This window comes from Trichechus manatus, unplaced genomic scaffold (genome assembly GCF_000243295.1).
Source record: "Trichechus manatus latirostris isolate Lorelei unplaced genomic scaffold, TriManLat1.0 scaffold00034, whole genome shotgun sequence".
Lineage (NCBI taxonomy): Eukaryota > Metazoa > Chordata > Mammalia > Sirenia > Trichechidae > Trichechus > Trichechus manatus.
In genome coordinates this window covers 7,110,236-7,132,263 of record NW_004443970.1, presented here as the reverse complement: position 1 = coordinate 7,132,263, position 22,028 = coordinate 7,110,236, and the positions used below count along the sequence as shown (strand labels likewise).

At 36.3% G+C, this 22,028-nt stretch overlaps 1 protein-coding gene across 3 annotated transcripts in view; it reads left to right on the top strand.

The window, feature by feature from the left end:
- Nucleotides 1-22,028, top strand: part of STIM2 (stromal interaction molecule 2) — a 210,999-nt gene that overhangs the window by 124,335 nt on the left and 64,636 nt on the right. For all 3 annotated transcript variants that reach the window (XM_004375122.2, XM_004375121.3, XM_023730227.1), the window contains exon 3: nt 11,681-11,795. In XM_004375122.2, the coding sequence (XP_004375179.1) occupies nt 11,681-11,795 (115 nt within the window). The remainder of the gene's footprint in view (nt 1-11,680; nt 11,796-22,028) is intronic.

Genomic DNA, 22,028 nt, shown 5'->3' with positions numbered 1-22,028 from the left:
GTGGTGTCTTTACCTGGTTTTGGTATCAGGGTTATGCTGGCTTCATAGAATGAGTTTGGGAGTATTCCATCCTTTTCTGTGCTCTGAAATACCTTTAGTAGTAATGGTGTTAACTCTTCTCTGAAAGTTTGGTAGAATTCTCCAGTGAAGCTATCAGGGCCCAGACTTTTTTTTGTTAGGAGTTTTTTAATTACCTCTTCAATCTCTCCTTTTGTTATAAGTTTATTTAGTTGTTCTACCTCTTTTTGTGTTAGTTTAGGTAGGTAGTGAGTTTCTAGAAATTTTTCCATTTCCTCTAGGTTTTCAAATTTGTTAAAGAGTACAGTTCTTCCTAGTATTCTGTCATGTTCTTTTAATTTCAGTTGGTTCTGTTGTGGTATCACCCATCTCTTTTCTTATATGGGTTATCTGCTTCATCTCCTTTTTGCTTTTGTCAGTTTGGCTAGTGGTTTATCGATTTTGTTGATGTTTTCAAAGAACCAGCTTTTGGTCTTGTTAACTCTTTCAGTTGTTTTTCCATTCTCTATTTCATTTAATTCTGCTCTAATTTTTATTATCTCTATCTTTTGGCACTTGAGGGCTTCTTTTGCTGCTCTCCTACTACTTGTTCAAGTTGTAGGGTTAATGTTTTGATTTTTGTCCTTTCTTTTTTTTGAATGTGTGCATGTATTGCGATGAACTGACCTCTGAGGACTGCTTTTGCTGTGTCCCAAAGGTTTTGGTAGGATGTGTTTTGATTCTCATTTGATTGTATGAATCTCTTTATTCCATTCTTAATTTCTTCTATAACCCAGTAGTTTTTGAGCAAGATGTTGTTCAGTTTCCATGTGTTTGATTTTTTTACGCTTTTTCTGTTATTGATTTCTGCTTTTATGGCTTTATGGTCAGAAAAGATGCTTTGTAATATTTCAGTGCTTTGGATTCTGTTAAGGCTTGCCTTATGGCCTAATATGTGATCTATTCTGGAGAATGTTCCATGTGCGTTGGAAAAGAAAGTATAGTTGGCTGCTGTTGGGTGGAGTGTTTGGTATACATCCATGAGATCAAGATGGTTGCTTGTGGCATTTAGGTCTTCTCTGTCTTTATTGTGCTTCTTTGTGGATGTTCTGTCCTTCACCGAAAGTGGTGTGTTCAAGTCACCTGCTATTATTGTGGAGCTGTCTGTCTCTCTTTTCAATGCGATTAGAGTTAATTTTATGTAATTTGGAGCCCTGTGGTTGGATGTGTATGTATTTGTTATAGTTGTGTCCTTCTGGTGTATTGATCCTCTAATCGTTATATAGTGTCCTTCCTTATCCTTTGTGTTGGATTTTACTTTAAAGAGTATGTTGTCAGAGATTAATATTGCCACTCCTGCTCTTTTTTGAGTGTTGTTTGCTTGATATTTTTTTTTCCATTCTCTGAGTTTTAGTTTGTGTCTTTAAGTCTAAGGTGTGTCTCTTGTAGGCAGTGTATAGATGGATCGTGTTTTTTTATCCATTCTGCCACTTTCTGTCTCTTCATTGGTTTATTTAGTCCATTTACATTCAGCATAATTATTTATACGTGTGAATTTAGTGCTGTTATTTTGATGTCTTTTTATGTGTGTTGTTGACAGTTTCTTTGTTCCACTTAATTTTCTCTTGAGTCATTTTTCTTTATGTATTTTCTTTTCATCTTTTTCACTGTTGTTGATTTCGTATTTGCCAAGTCTTTATATTTTTCTTATTTTTTATTTTAATGTGTAAAATTACTAGTTTCCCTTGTTGTTACCTTAATATTTACCTGTTTTTCTAGTTTAAACCAGTCTTTTGTTTCTTTGTATTGCCTGGACTTCCTGTCTATATGAAAAATCTATGACTACTTTTTTTAGTCCCTCTTTTTTGTGTTAATGTTGTCATCTTTTTCATACTGACGTCTCTCTTTCTCAATTTTAAGTGTTTTAGCTTTGATTTATTTTTGTGACCTCCGTATCTAGGTTGATAGCTTGTTGCTCTGTCCTGTGTTCTAGTCTTCGGTTATTATCTGATATTATTGATTTTCTAACTGAAGGATTCCCTTTAGTATTTCTTGTAATTTTGGTTTGGTTTTCATAAATTCCCTAAAGTTTTATTCATCTGGAAATGCCCTAATTTTACCACCATATTTGAGAGACAGTTTTGCTGGATGTTTAATTCTTGGCTGGCATTTTTTTTTCCTTCCAGGCTTTATATATGTCATCCCCTTGCCTTCTTGCCTGCTTGGTTTCTGCTGAATAGTCTGAGCTTATTCTTATTAACTCTCCTTTGTAGATGGCTTTTCATTTATCCCTAGCCACTCTTAAAATTCTCTCTTTATCTTTGGTTTTGGCAAGTTTGATTATAATATGTCTTAGTGACTTTCTTTTGGGATCTACCTTATATGGGGTTCGTTGAGCATCTTGGATAAATATCTTGTATTCTTTCAGGGAAGTTTCCTGCAACAAATCTTAAACAATTTTCTCTGTATTTTCTGTTATCCTTCCCTGTTCTGGTACTCCAGTCACTCGTAGGTTATTCCTCTTGATAGAGTCCCACATAATTCTTAGGGTTTCTTCATTTTTAAAAATTCTTTTATCTGATTTTTCCTCAAATAAGTTGGTGTGAAGTACTTTATCTTCAGTCTCACTAATCCTGTTTTCTGTTTCCTCAATTCTGTTCTTGTGACTTCGTATTGAGTTTTCTAATTCTAAAATTTTATTGTTAATCTTCTGGATTTCTGATTGCTGTCTCTCTGTGGATTCTTGCAGCTTATTAAATTTGTCATTATGCTCTTGAGTAACCTTCTTGAAATCCTCTATTGCTTTGTCTGTATGTTCCTTGGCTTGTTCTGCGTTTTGTCTGATCTCCTTCCTGATATTTGAAGAGTTCTATATATTAATCTTTTGTATTCTATCTCTGGTAATTCCAAGAAATTCTTTTCCTCTGGAAAATTTCTTGATTCTTTATTTTAGGAGCTTGCTGAAGCCATCATGGTCTGCCTTCTTATGTGATTTGATATTGATTATTGTCTGTGAGCCATCGATAAGTTATTGTATTTATTTATTTTATTTTTGCTTACTGTGTCCTAGCTTCTTGTTTTGTTTTGATATGTCCAGATAGGCTGCTTGTGTGAGCTAGTTTGATTATTGGCTCCTTTGAAGCTCTACCATCCTGTCACCAGGTGCTTAGAGTTGTTACTAGGTATGTGAGCCCAGGAGTCTGTTTACTTTTCTTGTGTGGATTCAGCTCAGGTGTCCACGTACTCTGTCACCAAGTGTGTGGTGCAGGCTCACCTGTAGTCCTAGATAGGCATGGGTGATTGGTGTAGGCACAGGTATGTGGCTGCAGCAGGGGATCACGTACTCAGTAAATCAAGGGGCTGACTGCTGCCCTTAAGTGCCTCGGAGGAAAGCATATCCCTGTTCCCTAGCGCATGTGAGTGGGTGGGTTTTGCAGGCGGAATATGAGCGCCCAGTGCTGTTGTCTGTGAGGACTGGGTGGGGTACCACTTATTCTTCGACCCCTTTCATGGGTGCCTAGGTGACGTGGGTGGAGCCACCGGTCCTCAGGCCCCTGATGTGGGTAGGTGAGGACCCTTCTTAATGGGCATAGCTGTGACAAATGTCACAAACCTGCCTCTTCACCATATAGCTGAAACTGTTGAAGTTATTAGACTTTAGGTATATACCCTGTTGTGCTGGGGTAATGAGGGCTTACCCTGTTGAAATGGGCCTACACAGGTTTCTGCAGGAGTGAAAGGCATTCAAAGTCCATGGATCCCTCATGCCTGTGTCTAGGCAGAGGAACTGTTCCTAACCTGAGTTCCTGGCTTAGGGGAGCCTGCAGATTATTTTTTCCGTGTTTGTTAATTTATTCCTTGTTTAAGGCCAGGAGAGTGGCTCAGGGCGCATGACAGGTCCTACTTCAGGCCCAGGGGACTCGGCAATTGCTGAAACTGGCCCGGGACCCAGTGCAGAGCAGCAGGGGGGAGGTAAATGGGATAGAGTTTTTTTCTCAAAGGGGATGTTTTTTGATCTACGTGGTAGGCCAGACGCAAGTATTTATCTTTTGCCAGTTGAGCACTGCTTTTCACTGGTTCTGGATGCCTGAGTAGACTCTCTGCCGCTGGCTTTCTCCCGATGTGGAAAACGCCTCCTGGGCGCCACTACTTGCCTCACTGCGTACGGAAGTTGATCCAGCCTGAAGTGTGCTGGCTCCCAGTGGGTCAGGTCTGGCATCTCCTTGCTGCTTCCAAACCATCTCTCCCTCCCCCTGTCACTGAGTCTGATTCCTCAACTTTGCCTTTGATGTTCAGGGCTTCTAGATTGTCATATACAATTGATTCACTTTTTTGGGGGGGTCTTTGTTGTAAGAGGGACCACAGGAAATGTCTGTCTACTCTGCCATGTCAGCCCCACCCTCTTTTTAAAATAATCTTACATGTCTTTGCTTAATATGCTCAGGCTTTCCTGTGGCTCCTTGAACATATAAAATATAATTGTAATAACTATTTTAATGTCTTTTTTCACTGAATCTCTCATCTGTGTCATTTTAAGGTTGGTTTTGATTGATAGAATTTTCTCTTAATTTTGAGTTGTAGTTTCCTGTAACAAGCCCTGGTGGTTCAGTGGGTAAGCACTCTGCTGCTAACCAAAAGGTTGGTGGTTCGAACCCACCAGCTGCTCCATGGTAGAAAGATGTGGCAATCTGCTTCCGTAAAGATTAGTCTTGGAACGCTTACGGGGCAGTTCTGCTCTGTCGTATAGGGTCACTGTAAGTCAGAATTGACTTGATAACAGTGGGTTTCGTTTTGTTTTGGGGTTATTTTCCTGTATCTCAGCATGTCTGGTAATTTTTCATTGGATGCCAGGCATTGTGAAGTTTACCTTTTTGGATGCTAGGTACTTTTTGTTCCTATAAAAATTCTTCAGCTTTGTTCTAGGATAGGGTTAAATTACTTGGAAACAATTCAGTTCTTTTGTCTCTTGCTTGTAAAGTTTTTTGGTATGTCCAATATACAGTTTAACATAGGGTTAATATTCTCCAGTATTGAGGCAAAACCTGAGTATTCTACATAGTGACCTATGAATTAGGAGAATTTCCACTCTCTCTGGTTGGAGCAGGCACTGTTCCCTGCCCTATCTGATCATCAGGGGTTGTTTCCTCCAATTCTTTTGGTTGATTTTTTCCCCCTGGCTTGTAGTAGCTTTCTCACATGCATATGCTGATCAGTAGTCAGCTGAAGACTCAAGACAACCCTGTTTAGATATCTAGGGTTCTTTCTCTGTGCAACTTTCTTTTTTGGCACTTTGTCCTGTGATCTCTAGCCCCCTTGGTTTCCCTACGCTCCCAGTTCCATCTCTTTGACTCAGAGAGACTGCCAGCCTCTGCTCTTGCACTTTGTCTTGGAAACTCTCTCCAGGACCTAGTTAGGTACTATAGAGCACACTTTATTTCTTGTCTCTCAGGGATCTTGTCCTTCATTACCTGATGTTTAATGCTATGAAAATTATTGTTTCATATATTTTTTCTGGTTTTTAGTTGTTTTAAGGTTGCTATTAAATCTGGTCCCTGTAACCTCATCTTGGCTGGAATGACAAGTTCTGACTTATTAAATTTTAGTTAATAAAACTTAGAAGGAGATTTTTATTCATTATTTTTTGAATGCTTATTGCTGTTTAAAGTGACTGTTCATATATTAACATTAATTCTGAATGACTCACCTTGTGTATTACTGATGTTATGCTGATTGGGTATAATGTTAACTTACGTGATTGAACAAATATTGATCACACCCAAGTTCATGGATGGCAGAAAGGCATTCAAGTAGGCATTTGACTGTTCAGAGTTCTCGAATCTGAGGCCAAAACCTAATAATAGATTTTAGTCAGATACTTAGACTAAAGTTAGGCTTTGGTATATCTCTACTTGCTATAATACCTGCTTCTTGTAACCCCAATAACAGCAAATTTTCACCATAAATGTAAAGCTGTGCTCTCTGTTGTTAAGTTTATAACTTTATGAGGTTGAGAGCTTTTACCTTTTATTTTCCAAATAAAAACACAGAAGGTAAGTCATTTGTCTAGGCCTTTGGACTCTTTATTTTGGCTTTCTGTGTAATGGCAGTGCAGTACCTTTTTTCAATTATTAATAGACAGACTGGTGGAATCATGGGTAATTTTGTTAGAGAGTTTTAGCTTCAAATCAACAATATTCTTGAAGGGTAGTCATGACATAGGTCATGTAGTGCTCCTATGGAACAAATGATACAGGCAGACTTTAACTTAAAAAACATTGTGTTTCACAAGTTTCCTTGTAAATTAGTTGCTTGAATCTCTGTCTTCTCATTGTTTGTCTATTAATTGATCAATCTTTTGAAACAGTGTTATAAGTAATGGTTAAGTTCTCCCACTAGCTCCTAAAAGTCTATGATCTATCTTAAATGGTATTGACAGTAATTGTTACTTGTTAAAATCAGAGCTATCTTGAGAATGGAATCCTAAGGGCATCGTTTTGGTAGAGGTATCGTAGGTAAACTGAAACTGGCTGATGGGTGTATGGATGACGGCAGCTCAGGGAATGAGACTGAAGGCTGAAATGGTACTGTAGCAGCAGTGCAGGGAGTTACGGTGGTAGGAGGTGTAAAGTCATGCTTGTATTAAAATGTAGGAACTGTCCAGATCAGCTCCAAGTTTTCTTTAGCATAGAGTTTAAATGTTTGAATTTGGAATCTGAGGAAGTTTTTTTCAGATGTTAAATAATTTACCTTGTTTTCTTTCTTATATTCATGAAAATGTGTTCCATGTGTGCCTTTGTTCACTGGTGTTTTTGTTTCATTGTCATCATCTGTTTTAGGTAAGTTCAAGGTTATTAAAACAAGAACGTCTTAGTACTAGCTCCTTTCTCTACCTCAGTTACAGTATCTTGTGTGGTGCATCTCAGTAAAGATTTGATGTGGCTGCTGTCCATAGATTTACTTGCTAAATCAGTCATTATCAACTGGTGTTTTTTAGTACGTCAGGCTATCTTCAGTCATTTCAAGAAATACAAATCAAGATAAAAATTTAACTTATTATTTTTTAAAAAAATTTACCATAAAATTAAAATAGCTGGCATAATTGAATTTTTTCAATGTGCCAAACACTGTTCTTTATACTTCATGTGAAATAAATCACTTAACTTTACAACCCTTTGAAGTAGGATTTTATTACCATTTGCAGTTGAGAAGACTGAAGCAGAAAGTAAAGTAACTTACTAAAGGTTATACAACAAATAAGTAGAAGATTTGGGATATCTGGGCAGTCTGGTAACCGAGTACTATGCTCTTAACCACTGTGCTATCTGTTCAGTGCAACAATTTTAGGAGAAAGAGGGAAACATGAGAAATTCATGCTTTAGCATGTTCTCAGTTCTAAGAAATTGGGAATCAGCGCATTTGTATAGATGAGTTCTGTGCATCCATAAACTTTATAATTCTTTAAAGTTTACTTACAGTTTTGATTCCCCTTCTAAATAGCTATATTAAATGGGAATGAATTGCTAAACCTCCCTTAACCTTAACTTTCTCATCTTTAAAAATGGAAATGATAGTAGTACCTTTCTTGTGCATTCTTTCCTCTGAGGGATTATACTAAGCTAACCCTGCAATTGTTTTCAAGAACCCATCTGCTTTAACTGACTCACATATCAGACCTTGAACACTGTGTTATTTTGATGACAGGTGTCCTTTTGGGAAAGTGTCTGCTAACATTGTTAGAGAAGAGGCTGTGGCTTTCCTTTCAGTGTCTGTGTTACGTATTTTGTTTCAGAATGTCTGAAACAGAACTTTAACAGTATTGGGCAGTCTTACTTCTGTAAATGTCTGATATTGCCCTAAATCTTTTATTAAATTTACCTGTATAATCAGGGTGAAACACATTTATTCATGTTCTAAGCTTCAACAGCAATAACAACGTTAATATATAAAAGCCACCCAAATATTTTTATTGTCTAATACTTCTGTGAACTTTTTTATAACCAAATGTGGTAGGCAGTTTTGTTTTCCTCCTTTTACAGATGAGAGCTGTGAGGCTAATGAGAGGTAAACAGCTTGCAAATATCTCACAATATAAGTAGAATCAGATTTTGAATGTGTATGTCTGTCCAGAGCCTGAGTGCTTAACTCTGATGATAAATCACCTCTTCTGGGTATTGAGGTCTTAAAATATATTTCTTATTTAAAATGTGTATTTAAACATAAAAGTGGAAACACAGATTTATATCCTGGATATCAGGACAAGAGTTTCGTAGCCCAGGCCTCCTAAGGAACTGAAACTAGAAAGTCATGAAGAACTTCTGCAGCTTCTGGTGCTGTTTCTTTCTCTCTGGGCTCACCTCTGTTGGCTTTCATTATTTTTTCTCTCTCTGCGTATTGGCTTCATCTGTTACACTTACTAGTTGGCCCATCTTGGCTGCTCATAAAATGGTACCTTCAGCACCAGTGTTTTTTATAATTTTAAAAATCCAGACCCATGGCCAAGTGACCAACTTTTCATGGTCTCACTTCTACTTTCTTATGAGAAAGAATCTCATCCTGATACAGGCTCTGGATTATTTTCCTCTAGGTCAGGTGTTCATCCTCTGATCAATTAGCTGTGGCAGTTGGTGATGGGTTGGGGAGATATAACTACAAATATTCAGGGACCTACCACTAATGTTTAAGGATAGTTCTGAAGGGATATGGGCTGAATACAGCCCCAAAATGTGTCTATAGTAACATCTATTAGATTTTATTAAAGCAGAATCATAAAAATAACTTAGAATAGTTGCAAAATACGTGTTATAGATATAAGAAACTGACATCAGTTTATTATATAAAAACTAACTTCATGAAACTAGATATATAAATCAAATTCTTTGAATGGTACCAGATGAGTTTATTTAAAATAATCATACAGTTGAATCTTTTTGATAAGAATATTCAGTAATCATATATTTGTTGAACATTCCTTTATTTGCATTGTAAATTGAGGTTTTCCTATAGTAGGTTTGCATATGATTGGATATTTTTACCAGGGAAGTCTACGTTATTTGCTGTAGATTATTTGAAGATTTACTTCAGAGAATTTCAGATTCTGTTTTTAGATTTCTTAATTCATGGATTTCTATAAAAGTGGCAATTTTCTATAAAGTTTTAGGAAAGTCTGAGCAGTAAGAATTGTATGTTCTCATTCTGTAGGACATTTGGGAATAGGGCTTAATGGAAGCTGATTATTTTTAGCTTGTTTGACTCAGTTAAGCATTTTCTAACTTAGTTTCAACATAAAGTAATTCTAGTTATGGTGTTTTCTAGTCATATTCTCTGATAACAGTGTTGATGATCTATAAGATACAGATTATAATTTTATTTTATGTGTTTTTTATTGGTGATATGTTTAGGTCATGTTTTAAAATTAAAGCGTATATTAATTCTTAGATGGTAATTTCAGGGAAAGTATGAGTCAGTGTATTTATTAACTTTTCTCCCAACTTTCTTAGGAATGCATAGTTCTTTTATACCAATTGAGCTATCTTCTTTTTTTCCATATATTGATAAACTCATCTGTCCTTTCTAAAATGGTTCAGTAGCTAGAATGCCACATCTAGACTGCATATGGAAATTAGCTTTGTTTTCTAAAACATGCTGATCCTGACCCACAGAACTCTACTTCTGGGTTCTTTGTGTTCTTGTGAAGACAATTTCTTACGGCATTTTTTTTTTCTTTTTGGTATCACATAAGTAAAACAGTTACCATTTGTTTCAACTGACTGGACCATTTCCAAGACAGCCTTCTTCCCTTCTCTGTCCATCATCATTATTTTCAGTGTAGAATTTCTTTCTGTCTTTCAGACCTCTTTCAAAATAGGGGTAGTTTTTGAGCCTCTCAGTGGTAGTGATGGCTCCAGGTATCTCTACTCTGAAGGGGTCAGTCAGGAAGAGAAGGAGGGATGGGCAGCAGTAGGATTGGAGAGGAGGAGTTGGGACATTGAGACAGGCCACCTTAAAATAAAAAAGAGGCATTGAGAATAGCAGAATATATGTGTTAGAATAGACCTTCTAGATTAGTGCTTTTCAGACTGTCGATGGTGGACCAGATTTTTAATTTCCAGTTCGTTAAGGACAGGGTCTACAAGATGAGTACATTTATCACATACCTGGATCTTATTATGCTTTCAAAACATTGTCTAATTGCTGTAAAGGTTTCAAATTGCTACTCGCAATTTATATACGTATCGTAGACCAGTATCAGTTTTCCAACTGACACCAGCCTACTGATCACATGTTAATGTTGAATAGTCAACCTCACCATGTGGCCATGATAGATTATGTCATTATACAACTAGTAAAATTTTCTTTGTTAGTTTCAGTAGAGAACAACTCTACTCAAAAGCAAAATTTAGCCTTTTGTCTGAAAGTGGTGTTCATTATTGGGATATATAAAAGTTAGAAAAATAGGCCCCTAGGGCTTCGGGTTATGGGGACTTTTCCTTTGTGCATTGTGGATTTCTGAAATAATCTTTTGTATGATCTTATTTTTGGAATCAGTAAAAAATCAACAGAGATACCAACTAAAACAACAACAAAACAAGAAAAATTAGAAATATTAAGGTAGAAAAGAATAACAGTTTAAAAAACTATTAGTTTTATATAATTGGAGTAATGGGTTCATATGGGAAAAGTGTCTAGAGATAAGGCACAAAAGATTGTCAGGGACAAGATTGAGAAATGGTATGTAAGCCATAAAAAGGAGTTTGCTTTTTAATTAGGTAGACAGTGGGGAGCAATTGAATTTTATATAGTGATGTGAAATAGAGCAGGTTGTTTTTTAGGAATCCCAGTGCTTTTTCCTCTCTATATTTTAAGGTAATATTAATAGAGGATATACTTCAATTTTGTAAAGTACTTTAGTTCATAGCACCATAATTGTGAATGTCTTTCAGTTATAAGTAATAGCTTAAAAGGTGGGGAGCATAGAAATAAGACGGAATATTTGAGAAGATTAAGGTAGAAAAAGAATAACAATTTATAAAAACTATTAGTTTTATATAATTAGAGTAATGAGTTCATTTGGGGAAAGTGTTATGAGATGAGGCCTGAAAGATTGTCAGAGTCAAGACTGGGAAATTAATTATGTTCTGAAGCATTCCTTTCACTGTTTTCTGATGAGACAGTATTATTATACTGTTGAGCAAAATCAAATTGTTTCAGTTGAATCTCAGCTCTGCTGTTCCCCCCCCCCCCCAATCTTGGGCAAATTACTTAACCTCTTTGGACCTTTGTTTTCTCATCTATAAAGTGGGGATGATAATACTTTCCTTGGACTGTCATGAAGCTAAATGACTGCTTATGTATGTATGTTTGTGTATGTACAGATATATAGATATATAGACATGTATTTTGTAACTTAGAATAATGCATGGTAAATAATGAGCATTAAATAATTGCTTTTACTGCTGTTGTTATTGTCACTGTTATTACAATAATAGAAGACATTTTATTAAATAAAATGTCATTTTTTAAAATAATTTTATTATAAACATGTAAGAATAATAATAATGTGAGTATAAAATATCAAAAAGGTACTAGTTGTTATCTAAAACTAGTCATACCCTGGATTTCAATTTTTTTTAATGGAGACTAAAATAATTAAAGTATATTTAACTTAGTGTTTTTTCTTCTATAGTTTATCAGAGAAGATATGAAATATAAAGATGCTTCTAATAAACACAGCCATCTCCACAGAGAAGATAAACATATAACTGTTGAGGATTTATGGAAACGATGGAAAACATCAGAAGGTAAGACTGTTTAGTGATTCAGAGCCCTCACCTGCTGCTGCTTTCTGCCTTGCTTAGCCATTGTTAACTCACTAATTGCATATGGTTTCAAAAAAAATAAATAAATAAATCTAACATTTCTGTGAGGATGTTTATATTTTAGTAAATAATTTTTCATTTTTGGTTTTGAAAGATGATATTTTTATCATTCTTAGGATTCATTAGAGGTCAGATGGTTCTTATATAATTTAATAGTTTATGCTGGAATAAATAAGATTGTATGTCTGAGAGCTTTAAGTTGTAAAGCATTGCTTCAGCTTTTAAATAGCATCATTATAAAAGGCTTATCAAACAAAAACGGATCCTGAGTTTTCTTTTTAGTTACGAAGAACAGTTCTTAAGGTCTTTAGGAGACACAGAACTTTTCAAGCTTTTCCTGAAGTAAATCCTTTATGAAGCCTAATAGTTGCATGATAAAGTTCTGTAATTTAAATTTGATGCCTTTTTTTTAGACCTCAATTTTCAAGCTGTCCTATGAAAGATATTTACTTAGGGTAGGAAAAGTATGACCTAAAAACTGCAACTCAGTTTCTAATACTAGAAAGCTACAAAAAAAAAAGTCCATTAAGCTTTTTTTTAAGTAAGAGTGAAGCAAGATTCCTTTTTTCTAATGTTTCCATTGTTTTATGAATGTCAAGCAGAGGTGTTGTAGCATATATTTGTCTCTGCAAGTTTGAATAATGAAGTGAAATGAAAAGGAAACTAGAGAAGATTACCAACTAGGAGTATAAAAAAAAATAAAATTTATTAGACTGTCAGTGGTAATATTTGGAAATGGGAAAATGTAGAAGACTATCCCACCAATGCCCAATATTTTTCTTGATGTGGAAGGTTTATAGCTTACTTACATGTTAGTTTTCACTTTTTAAAAGAGGTATCTGTTGAAATATATTGAGGAAGAGAAAAAGGAGGGAAAAAAATCACTGACTTGAAAGATATATAGACTTAAAAAATGTATTTCTCCTTTTCCCCTCCCCACACCATTTTAAGATAAATGAGTATAAATAGGAATAGGAATAAACTAGTATAAATTTCATGGGAGAAAGTGATGGAATGGTAGAAAACTCCGTACACCTTATTTATGTGAAGTATCTCAGCAATATGTTGTTGTTAGGGGCCGGCAAGTTGGTTCCGACTCATAGCAACCCTGTGTACAGCAGAACAAAACCCTGCCCGGTCCTGTGCCAGCCTCACACTCATTGCTGTGCTTGAGTCCATTGTTGCAGCCATCTCATTGAAGGTTTTCCTCTTTTTCTCTGACCATCCACTTTACCAACCATGAAGTCCTTCTCCAGGGACTGGTCCCTCCTCATAACATGTCCAGAGTACGAGACAGGGTCTTCCTGTCCTTGCTTTTAAGGATCATTCTGGCTGTACTCCTTCCAAGACAGATTTGTTCATTCTTCTGGTAGTCCGTGGTATATTCCATATTCTTTGCCAACACCGTAATTTAAAGGCAGCAGTTCTTCAGTCTTCCTTATTTATTGTCCAGCTTTCGCATGCATATCTGGCGGTTAAAAATACCATGGCTTGTGTCAGGCACACCTTAGTCCTCAAAGCAACATCTTTGCTTTTGAACACTTTAAAGAGATCTTTTGCAGCAGATTTGCCCCGTGCAATGCATCCTTGGATTTCTTGACTGTTGCTTCCATGGACATTGATGGTGGATCCAAGTAAAATGAAATCCTTGACAACTTCAGTCTTTCCTCTGTTTATCATGATGTTGCTTATTGATCCAGTTGTGAAGATTTCTGTTTTCTTTATGTTGAAGTGTAAATCCCATACTAAAGGCTGTAGTCTTTGATCTTCATCAGTAAGTGCTTCAAGTCCTCTTTGCTTTACACAAGCAAGGTTGTGTCGTCTGCCTATCACAGGTTGTTAATGAGTCTTCTTCCAATCCTGATGCCCCGTTCTTCTTCATATAGTTCAGCTTCTCAGATTATTTGTTCAGCATATAGATTGATAAGTATAGTGAAAGGATGCAACCCTGATGCACACCTTTCCTGATTTTAAACCATGTAGTATCCCTGTGTTCTGTTTGAATGACTCTTGGTCTTTGTACAGGTTCCTCATGAGCACAATTAAATGTTCTGAAATTCCCATGTAGGTATTACTAAAGGCATTGAAGATCCACTGCAGAGTCTATTGATAGTAGTATTTTTTAGAATTTGAGTATGTGATAAGTTGAATGGAGCCTAGTTAACAATGCTTGAATGAAGGAAAATGGATTTGACCACTTCTCATCATCTCTTGTGCTGTCACCCTGGTTCAGCCACCATCATCTTTCTCTCTCTCTCTTTTGTAATTGGGGTAAAAGACATAGAACAAAACAATTGCCACTTCACACCATCATCTCTTGCCTGGTTAATTGCAGTAGCCGCCTAAATGGCTATGTATTTAGCTACTTAAATTCCCTGTGTATATCTGTGCTCTGCTGTAGTCTTTTCTTCACCTAGCTGAGTAATCTTTTAAAATATAAAGCAGATCTGCTCAGTACCCTGTAATAGCTCTGACAAAAAGCCAAAGTCTTTTTAAAGACTGATAAGCCCCTGTATGATGAGCCTTCCTCTACTCCTACCCACTGTCTCTCCCATCTCTTCCAATCCCTCCTTCCTCATTCACTGTGCTCCATTCAAAATGGACTCCTTGCTTTTCCTCAAATGCAAGGCCATTCTGCTTTAGGTCCTTTGTACTGGCTCTTTTGTCTGTTTAGAATACTATTTTCCCAGATGTCCTCATGGCTAACTGCCTTACCTCCTTCACTCAAGTCTTTATGACAGACTACTTTCTCAGTGAGACCCACCCTAACCACCTTATTAAAACTGCAAATCACACCCCCCTTTACCATTGTTTTTGGGCACTCTTGCCCTCCCTACTTAGCTTCACACTTTCTTTTTCCCATAGCATTTATCACCTTCTAAGATATCTTTTTCCCATAGCATTTATCACCTTCTAAGATATTATATAATTGACTTATTCATTATTTTGCCTCCCTTCTCCCTTTTTCCTGCCCAAGAATGTGTAAGCTTCAGACAGTGGGGGTGGGTGGTGGTGGTGATGGTGGTGGTGTCTTTGTCTATTTTGGTTATATTAATGTATCCCAAATCTGAGGAGACTCTGTCTTCAAACCCCTCTTTGGTTTCCTACGCTAGTGAGTTTAGTGAGATCATTTGTGACCTGTGAGAATGTTTATTTTAGCTTCAGGCTTTTTCAAGTTGAGTAGCCTCTTAAACCTCTTTTTCTCTAGGCCTTCACCTTAATATCTACCCTCGAACATCTCTGTGTTAAGAAGATTTCCCCCGAAAGTCTCCAATAACAGTTGGCCTAAGTTACCTACTCTCTGCTTCCTTTCTTTTGAACCCCAGACTCCCACATAACCTTCTTAGGGGGTCAGAGGCTGGGAGGAATAATCTCAGAGCTCCTTCTATGGAAACACTTGGATGGGAGGGGAAAGAGACGAGAGAGAAGAATGAAATCAGCTACGCTCACTAGCAGCTCAAAAGTGGCTTAATTGATTTTCTCAACCCATGTCGGAACCCTTTTTATTTATTAAAGGGGTCATGTAAGGGTGGGGCATTGTTGCTAGAGCAGTGGTTTTTAAATCATAGTCTGACAAGCCACAGGATTCTGAGAGGTGTCTCAGGGACAGCAGGTACTGAAGGTAAAGGATTTGATTTTATCTGGTATATTTTCTTTCTGTTTAAGATTGCACTTGGGAAACAAAAATGATTCTGTTTAAAAGTTTGAAAACTGCTGATGTAAAGATTAGAATATACCTCTAGCAATATTATGTAACTCAAGGTTGTTTGATTGACTGAATACAAATATACAGCTACACGCACCCACACATACATATACGCTCACATACACACACACATACACATATATACATATACACACACACATACTTTGCCCATTGTTGTTGTGGCTCCAATATCTAGTGCGGTGCTTTCCTTTGGTATTCAGTAAATATTTGTTGAATGAATGAATGCATAACACCTGAGAGCATTGGATGCTCAGTAATTCAGTTCATCAGATACCTTGAGTATAGGCATTTTTGCTATAATACAATATATGCATTTTTATAACTTAGGTTTTGCAAAATTATGAACTTAAAAATAATAGTTTATGGAACTCAAAACTTATGCAGTATAGTAACCAGAGCACTAACAATACTGATAAAAATACTAACCAAACCCAATCTCAAACTTGTTGCCATCAAGTCTATTCCAACTCATAGAAACCCTATAAGACAGAGTAGAAACTGCCCCATAGTGTTTCCAAGAAACAGCTGGTGGATTCAGACTGCCTACCTTTTGGTTAACAGGCATAGCTCTTAACCACTGTGCCACCAAGACTCCAATAAAAATACTAGTACAGGTAAAAAGACATGTTAAATTACTAATCAATACATGCTATAGTACATATAGGACTTTATCTTAAAAAAAAAAAAGATAAAGATAATGCAAGGGAGTATTAGGAAGGGTTGAGTTTGCTAAATTATGAGGATGAGGACAAAATGCACAAAAATGAGAACTGAGCAACAGGCATTCTTCCAAGGCAGAAGCTGTGGCCAGACTGAGCTTAGAGGAGGAAGGAGGGGTGAATGGACATCATGTTCATAGCTTGCTGTTTTGGCTGTTAGTATACTTTGCATCCATCTGCTGTTGCTTAGCAGGGTGAAATATTAACATTTTAGGAAAAGTAACATAAGAAATGATGTGACTTTTGTATTGACATGAACCCTATTTACTTTTACATAGGCTAGTTCATGTTACAGAGACACATGTGGCAGAATAAACTATCTGTTATGTACAAAGCAGGCATTCCACTGGATTAAAAACAAAACGAAACAAAAAAACCAAACCAGTTGCCCTCGAGTCAGTTTTGACTCATGGTGACTCCATGTGTTTCAAAGTAGAATTGTGCTCCATAGGGTTTTCAATTATTGTGATCTTGGGTCTTAAAGATGAGTCAAAGGTGGATCCAGGTTATAAGAAACAAATAATTGGGTAGGAAATAGAAAGTAAACAAATAATTACGATAATAGAAGTATTTATAGGATATGGAGTAGCTCACTGGAGGGAGTGGTTAACTTTCTGGAAGGATTGTACACAGAAGGTAGTGGTTGGGACAGTCTGTGAAGGTTCAGTTCTGGAGTTCTGAAAGGGGATGAGGAGGTAGACCATAAATGGTAGCCTCCTCATGGCTCCTTCTTCAGTTACCTGGAATTTTTGCTAGAAGCCTTGCCATCCTCACTTCTAAGGAGCACTACGTACATTATTTAATTCACTTATAAAATGTGATTCTTCTGTGATACAAATGAGTAATGTAGTGAAGTCCCTGACATAATTCCTGGCAATACCTGGTAGACACTTAGTAAATGTTTGTCTTTGCAATAATACTGAATAAACTAAAATGTTTCAGAAGGTTTTTTATTCTGTTTCATAATATTCATCAGTTAAATGAACAAGTAATATAAGGCTGTATACTTACCATCGTGGTATGCAACTCTTTGGGGTGAGATGTACCTAACATCTTTATGGAATGTTGTCCATTGGGGAAAAATAAACTTGTGTTACCCAGAAGTTTATCCTGACCTCACATAGAAAGGTTACAACAGTGACCTGAATGCAATTTGTTGATGTATGTAGAGAATGCTTGGTCAAGTAGCACATGGCAGCAGCCCAATGCACGTGAAAGCCATTTTAAAAGATAGTAATAGATTTCAGACAGGTTTTGATAAAGTGGAGGAGTTGTTAGAATCACTGAACGCAGTTAAGTAGTAGCCAGATACCAAATGAAGAGAAATGTAGATAAGAGATTATTGGTTATGTGTAAGATTTATAGACCATAATAGATAACAAACCGATTAAGTAATGTACTGTTTTTAAAAAAGATAACTCATTGGGCTTAATAATAATTATAACATGTGACTGTCATGAGGTAATCTTTCCATCCTGCTCAGCTCGGGTCTTATCTTACCTAAGGTCACTGTGTAATTTTGGGCTTTACAAACTGAATAAACATTTGGAAATTTTGGATTTATTTATTATTTATTTATATTTTCTTTTAGGATTAGAAAGTTAAAGGAACTCAGCTTCTTGGAGAAGAGAGATGTAGGCATTTAATAGTGGCTGTTTTCAAGTGTATATAAAACTAAATTAGAGAGAAATGATCAGGTACATTTTCTTTCCTTTTAGAACAGCAAGAATATAAATGTTACATAATAGAGAGTTTACAGGGAAAAAATTCCTGACAGTGGATGTTGTTAAATTCATTAAAAGTAAGGAAGATTGTATTTCCTTTGTATAGATCTGTAATATCTGTAAGATTTTTCCTCTGGGTGTGAAAATTTAAGTGGATCTCTAAATGTTGATAAAATCTTTCACATTTTTAAAGTGTATGCTATTGGTTACAATGAGACTGGAATAAAAAATAATGTAAATGGATCACTACATTTCGTTTAGCATCACCAGAAGAGTAACTCAAACCTTGCAGATAATAAGATAGCATTATTTTTATGGCATCCATCAACAGAATATTTATTTGTATAGTTACAATATGCATAGCACTCACTGTGGTGGAATACAAGGAAGTATAAGATATGGCCCTTCTCTTCCGGAAGCTTGGAATATTGTTGTAGATACACAGATGAAGTGTTACATAACAGTACAAGAAGATTTGATTGAGTATGGGTAAGTGGTACTATACGGGAGTTGAGAGAATAGACAAATTAACTATGGGGAAGGTTTCATTAGAGAGGTGACTCTACAGTGAGACTTTGAAAGATAGAATTTTCTTAGAAATTAGAAGGTTATAGAGGAATACAAAGGTTAGCACGTTAAAATGAATATATGAACAGGTGTAATTTCAGATTTAAATCCTAAATCCCTCAAATAAGGACAATTTACCAAACAGAAATATAGTATTATTTTAGTGTGAGAGAATAAATCACTATTTTAATACTTCTGCTATTAACATGTAGTGCTTCACCTTTCTGTGTCTTAGTTTCATCATCTTTTAAATGGTGCAAAAGTAGTCAACCCATAAGTTGTTGAGATTTAAATGTATTTATAAATGTGAAGTTCTTAGAATAACGCCTAGCACATAGTAGGTGCTCAGTGAATATCTACTGTTATTTGAGTGCTCAGTGAATATCCATTGTAATTACTGTTTTTATAAGGTAAATGTGAACATGGCACATGTGGGAACATGAGAGACTGATATTGCTGGCAGAGACATCTGAGTTAGAGAATAGTGGGAATTAGGTCAGCTAGAGAAGAAGATCCAGAGGCCCTGGTGGCACAGTGGTTAAGAGCTCAGCTGCTAACCAAAAGGTCAGCAGTTCGAATCCACCTGCTGCTCCTTGGAAACCCTATGGGGCAGTTCTACTCTCTCCTGTAGGGTTGCTATGAGTTGGAATCGACTCGATGGCAATGAGTTTGGTTTTTAGAAAGGGAGACTAGACCCCATTGAGCCTTGATGTTTAAACCTGATGAACTGCCCCAAGATTGGCAAATAAGATTCCACTCATATACCAGCACTTGTCAGTTGGTAGTGGTTGCCTGGAGCGCACCGTATTAAGGAAGCTTGGTATGTGTCTGGTCTTAGTAGTGAAGAAGGATATTATAGCAATTATAGATTAGCAATGTTTACTATATGCGTTAGAGGTGGTAGGATATTTTAGCATTTTTATTTTCATTGCACTAAGTATTAGGACCTATTACAGCTGCTTGTTTTAGAAAGCCTTGTTGTATAGAACAGTTGTAGAAAGAAGATGATTTGGCTATAGTCAGAAAGACCAGCTTTGAGTTTTGTATACAGTGGGTTAGAAAGGAAGTATGAAAAATCATGAATTTTGAGAAATATTTTAAAGGAAGACTTGGATCAGTTTTTCCCTTTGCTTAGAATGAATTCCATTTCTTTTTTTTTCTCTGTGATTTTTAGATGCGTTAGGCTTGAGGAGATTTATTTAACTGATTCCTGCAGTGTCTTAGTTATCTACTGCTGCTATAGCAGAAATACCACAAGTTAGTGCCTTTAACAAATAGCAATTAATTTTTTCACAGTTTAGGAGGGTAAAAGTCTGAATTCAGGGTGCTGGCTCTAGGGGAAAGCTTTCTCTCTCTGTCAGTTCTAGAGGAAGCTCCTTGTCTCTTTGAGCTTCTGCTCCTGGGTGATCTTCATGTGGCCTGGCATGTGTCTTCCCCCGTCTCTCCTCTACTCATTTGTTTAATCTCTGTTATATCTCAAGAGAGATTGACTCAAGATACAACCTACACAAATCCTGCCTCATTAACATAACAAAGACAGCCTATTCCCAAATGGGATTATGACCACAGGCATAGAGGTTAGGATTTACAACATTTATTTTTGGGGGACATAATTCAATCCATAACATAAACATGTTTTGTAAATGCTTATTATGAGCAAAGCATTGTTCTAAGTGTTGAGAATACACAGATGAAGAATATGTTCACTATCCTTCCCTAGTTGACAATCTGTTGGTGGAGAAACACCGATTAGCAGGTAATTAAAGGATATGATGTGTTCTGTAGTTGAGATACGTAAGAGGCACTGTGGGATATAGAATAACATGTCTGTCTGCTTGTAGAGGTCAAGTAAGGCCAGAGGAGTTGCATTAAAGGACATTTACCTTTCCTTTCTTGTCAGTGCTTCACTGGAAGGCACCCTGTAGAATTAATAGCTTTAAGGATATTTGCCATTAATATAGCACATTTAAAACCACAAGGCTCTTCTATGCCACAAATGCCTGTGCTGTTTTATTAAATTAGATATTCACACTTTTCAACTTTTATTAACTAGTTTTAGCTGTAAGAGAAGCTTTTGTTAACCATCAGTAGAATTACTGGATTTTTGTCATCCGCAGAAAGTAATTTACACAAGGGAAACCCTGTTCTTGAGTGAGGTAGAATGTAGCTTCTGAATAACAGATGTCATTATCTGCAGTGCTGACAAAAGGTCTTTCTTTTGTAGGCAAAGTATCTTGTATGTAGAGACTACGTGACACAAACATGATGCCTGTTTATTCTCTTAACCAACACTGAAGAGTGCTTAACATGGAAAAGTGTTGTAACCATTCCTTTATCAGTTTGCAAATTAGGCAAACTATTTTGCATTAATCAGAACTGAGTTTTGTCCTATGTATAAAGTGTGTCCTTTATCCTTTTATGATCAAATAGCTTTTTTTAAATAAAATTATCCAAATGAATTCAGAGCACTCATAATAAATTGTTGATCGATCTTAATTACGATCCTGTGCTAGCATTTTAGTCTCTGTTCCCTTTATTTCAGATCTGCTCACCAAACCCTTTTGATTATTTTTATAGTAGTTTTCTTCTTCCCTGTTTCTCTTTAATTGTTGACAGGACACTAGAATTTTGGAGATTTAGTTCCCAGTATTAATTATGTCTTTTTAATTTGTGGAAAATACTTGACTTTGAGAAAAATCCACCTTCCTTTTATAGATCTTTCTTGGTTTTTATTCTGAAATAGAGACCACCTTTCGAAATAGAGGTACACTATCACATCTCTCTCTGCTGTGTGCTCTAGAAAATTTCTGTTCTGTAGGAACTAATGAAATAGACATGTTGTGAGTCTCATTTTTCTCAGATAACAAGTTTTCCAGCATGTAATTCATCTTATGAAGCTTTTCTTATAATTTAAGGAAATACTATTCTAAAATTGTGAATTTGCCTTATTATGGTATTCTGTGCACCTGAAGTATTCTACATTTCTCCTCTGCTGTGTTCACAGACTCAAGGGATACCTCACGTTTGGAGTACAGTAACAGAACCTTCTGCAGAAGGTAAAAATGAGGGCTGTCCACTTTTCACTGTTTATGATGGACTGTCTAGAAAACAGTAGTCTTTTTTGAACATCATATTGTTCTTTCCTCCCTTTTCACACTTCTTCCACCAGTTGGGAATCAGTTGCACGTGGACACATGCATTAAATTTTTGCTTTATCAGCCCTTGGTTTGGGAAAGGGGTGGGTAGGAGGGGCTTTGGATACGTCCTGGATGTTAAAATGTATGTTATTGCAAGAGATTCACTATATTAAATTCTATTTTAGGTGGAACAAATATTCCTGTTGCTTTTGGATAAGGCGGAGCCCTGGTGGCATAGTTGTTAAGAGCTAGGCTGCTAACCAAAAGGTCGACAGTTTGAA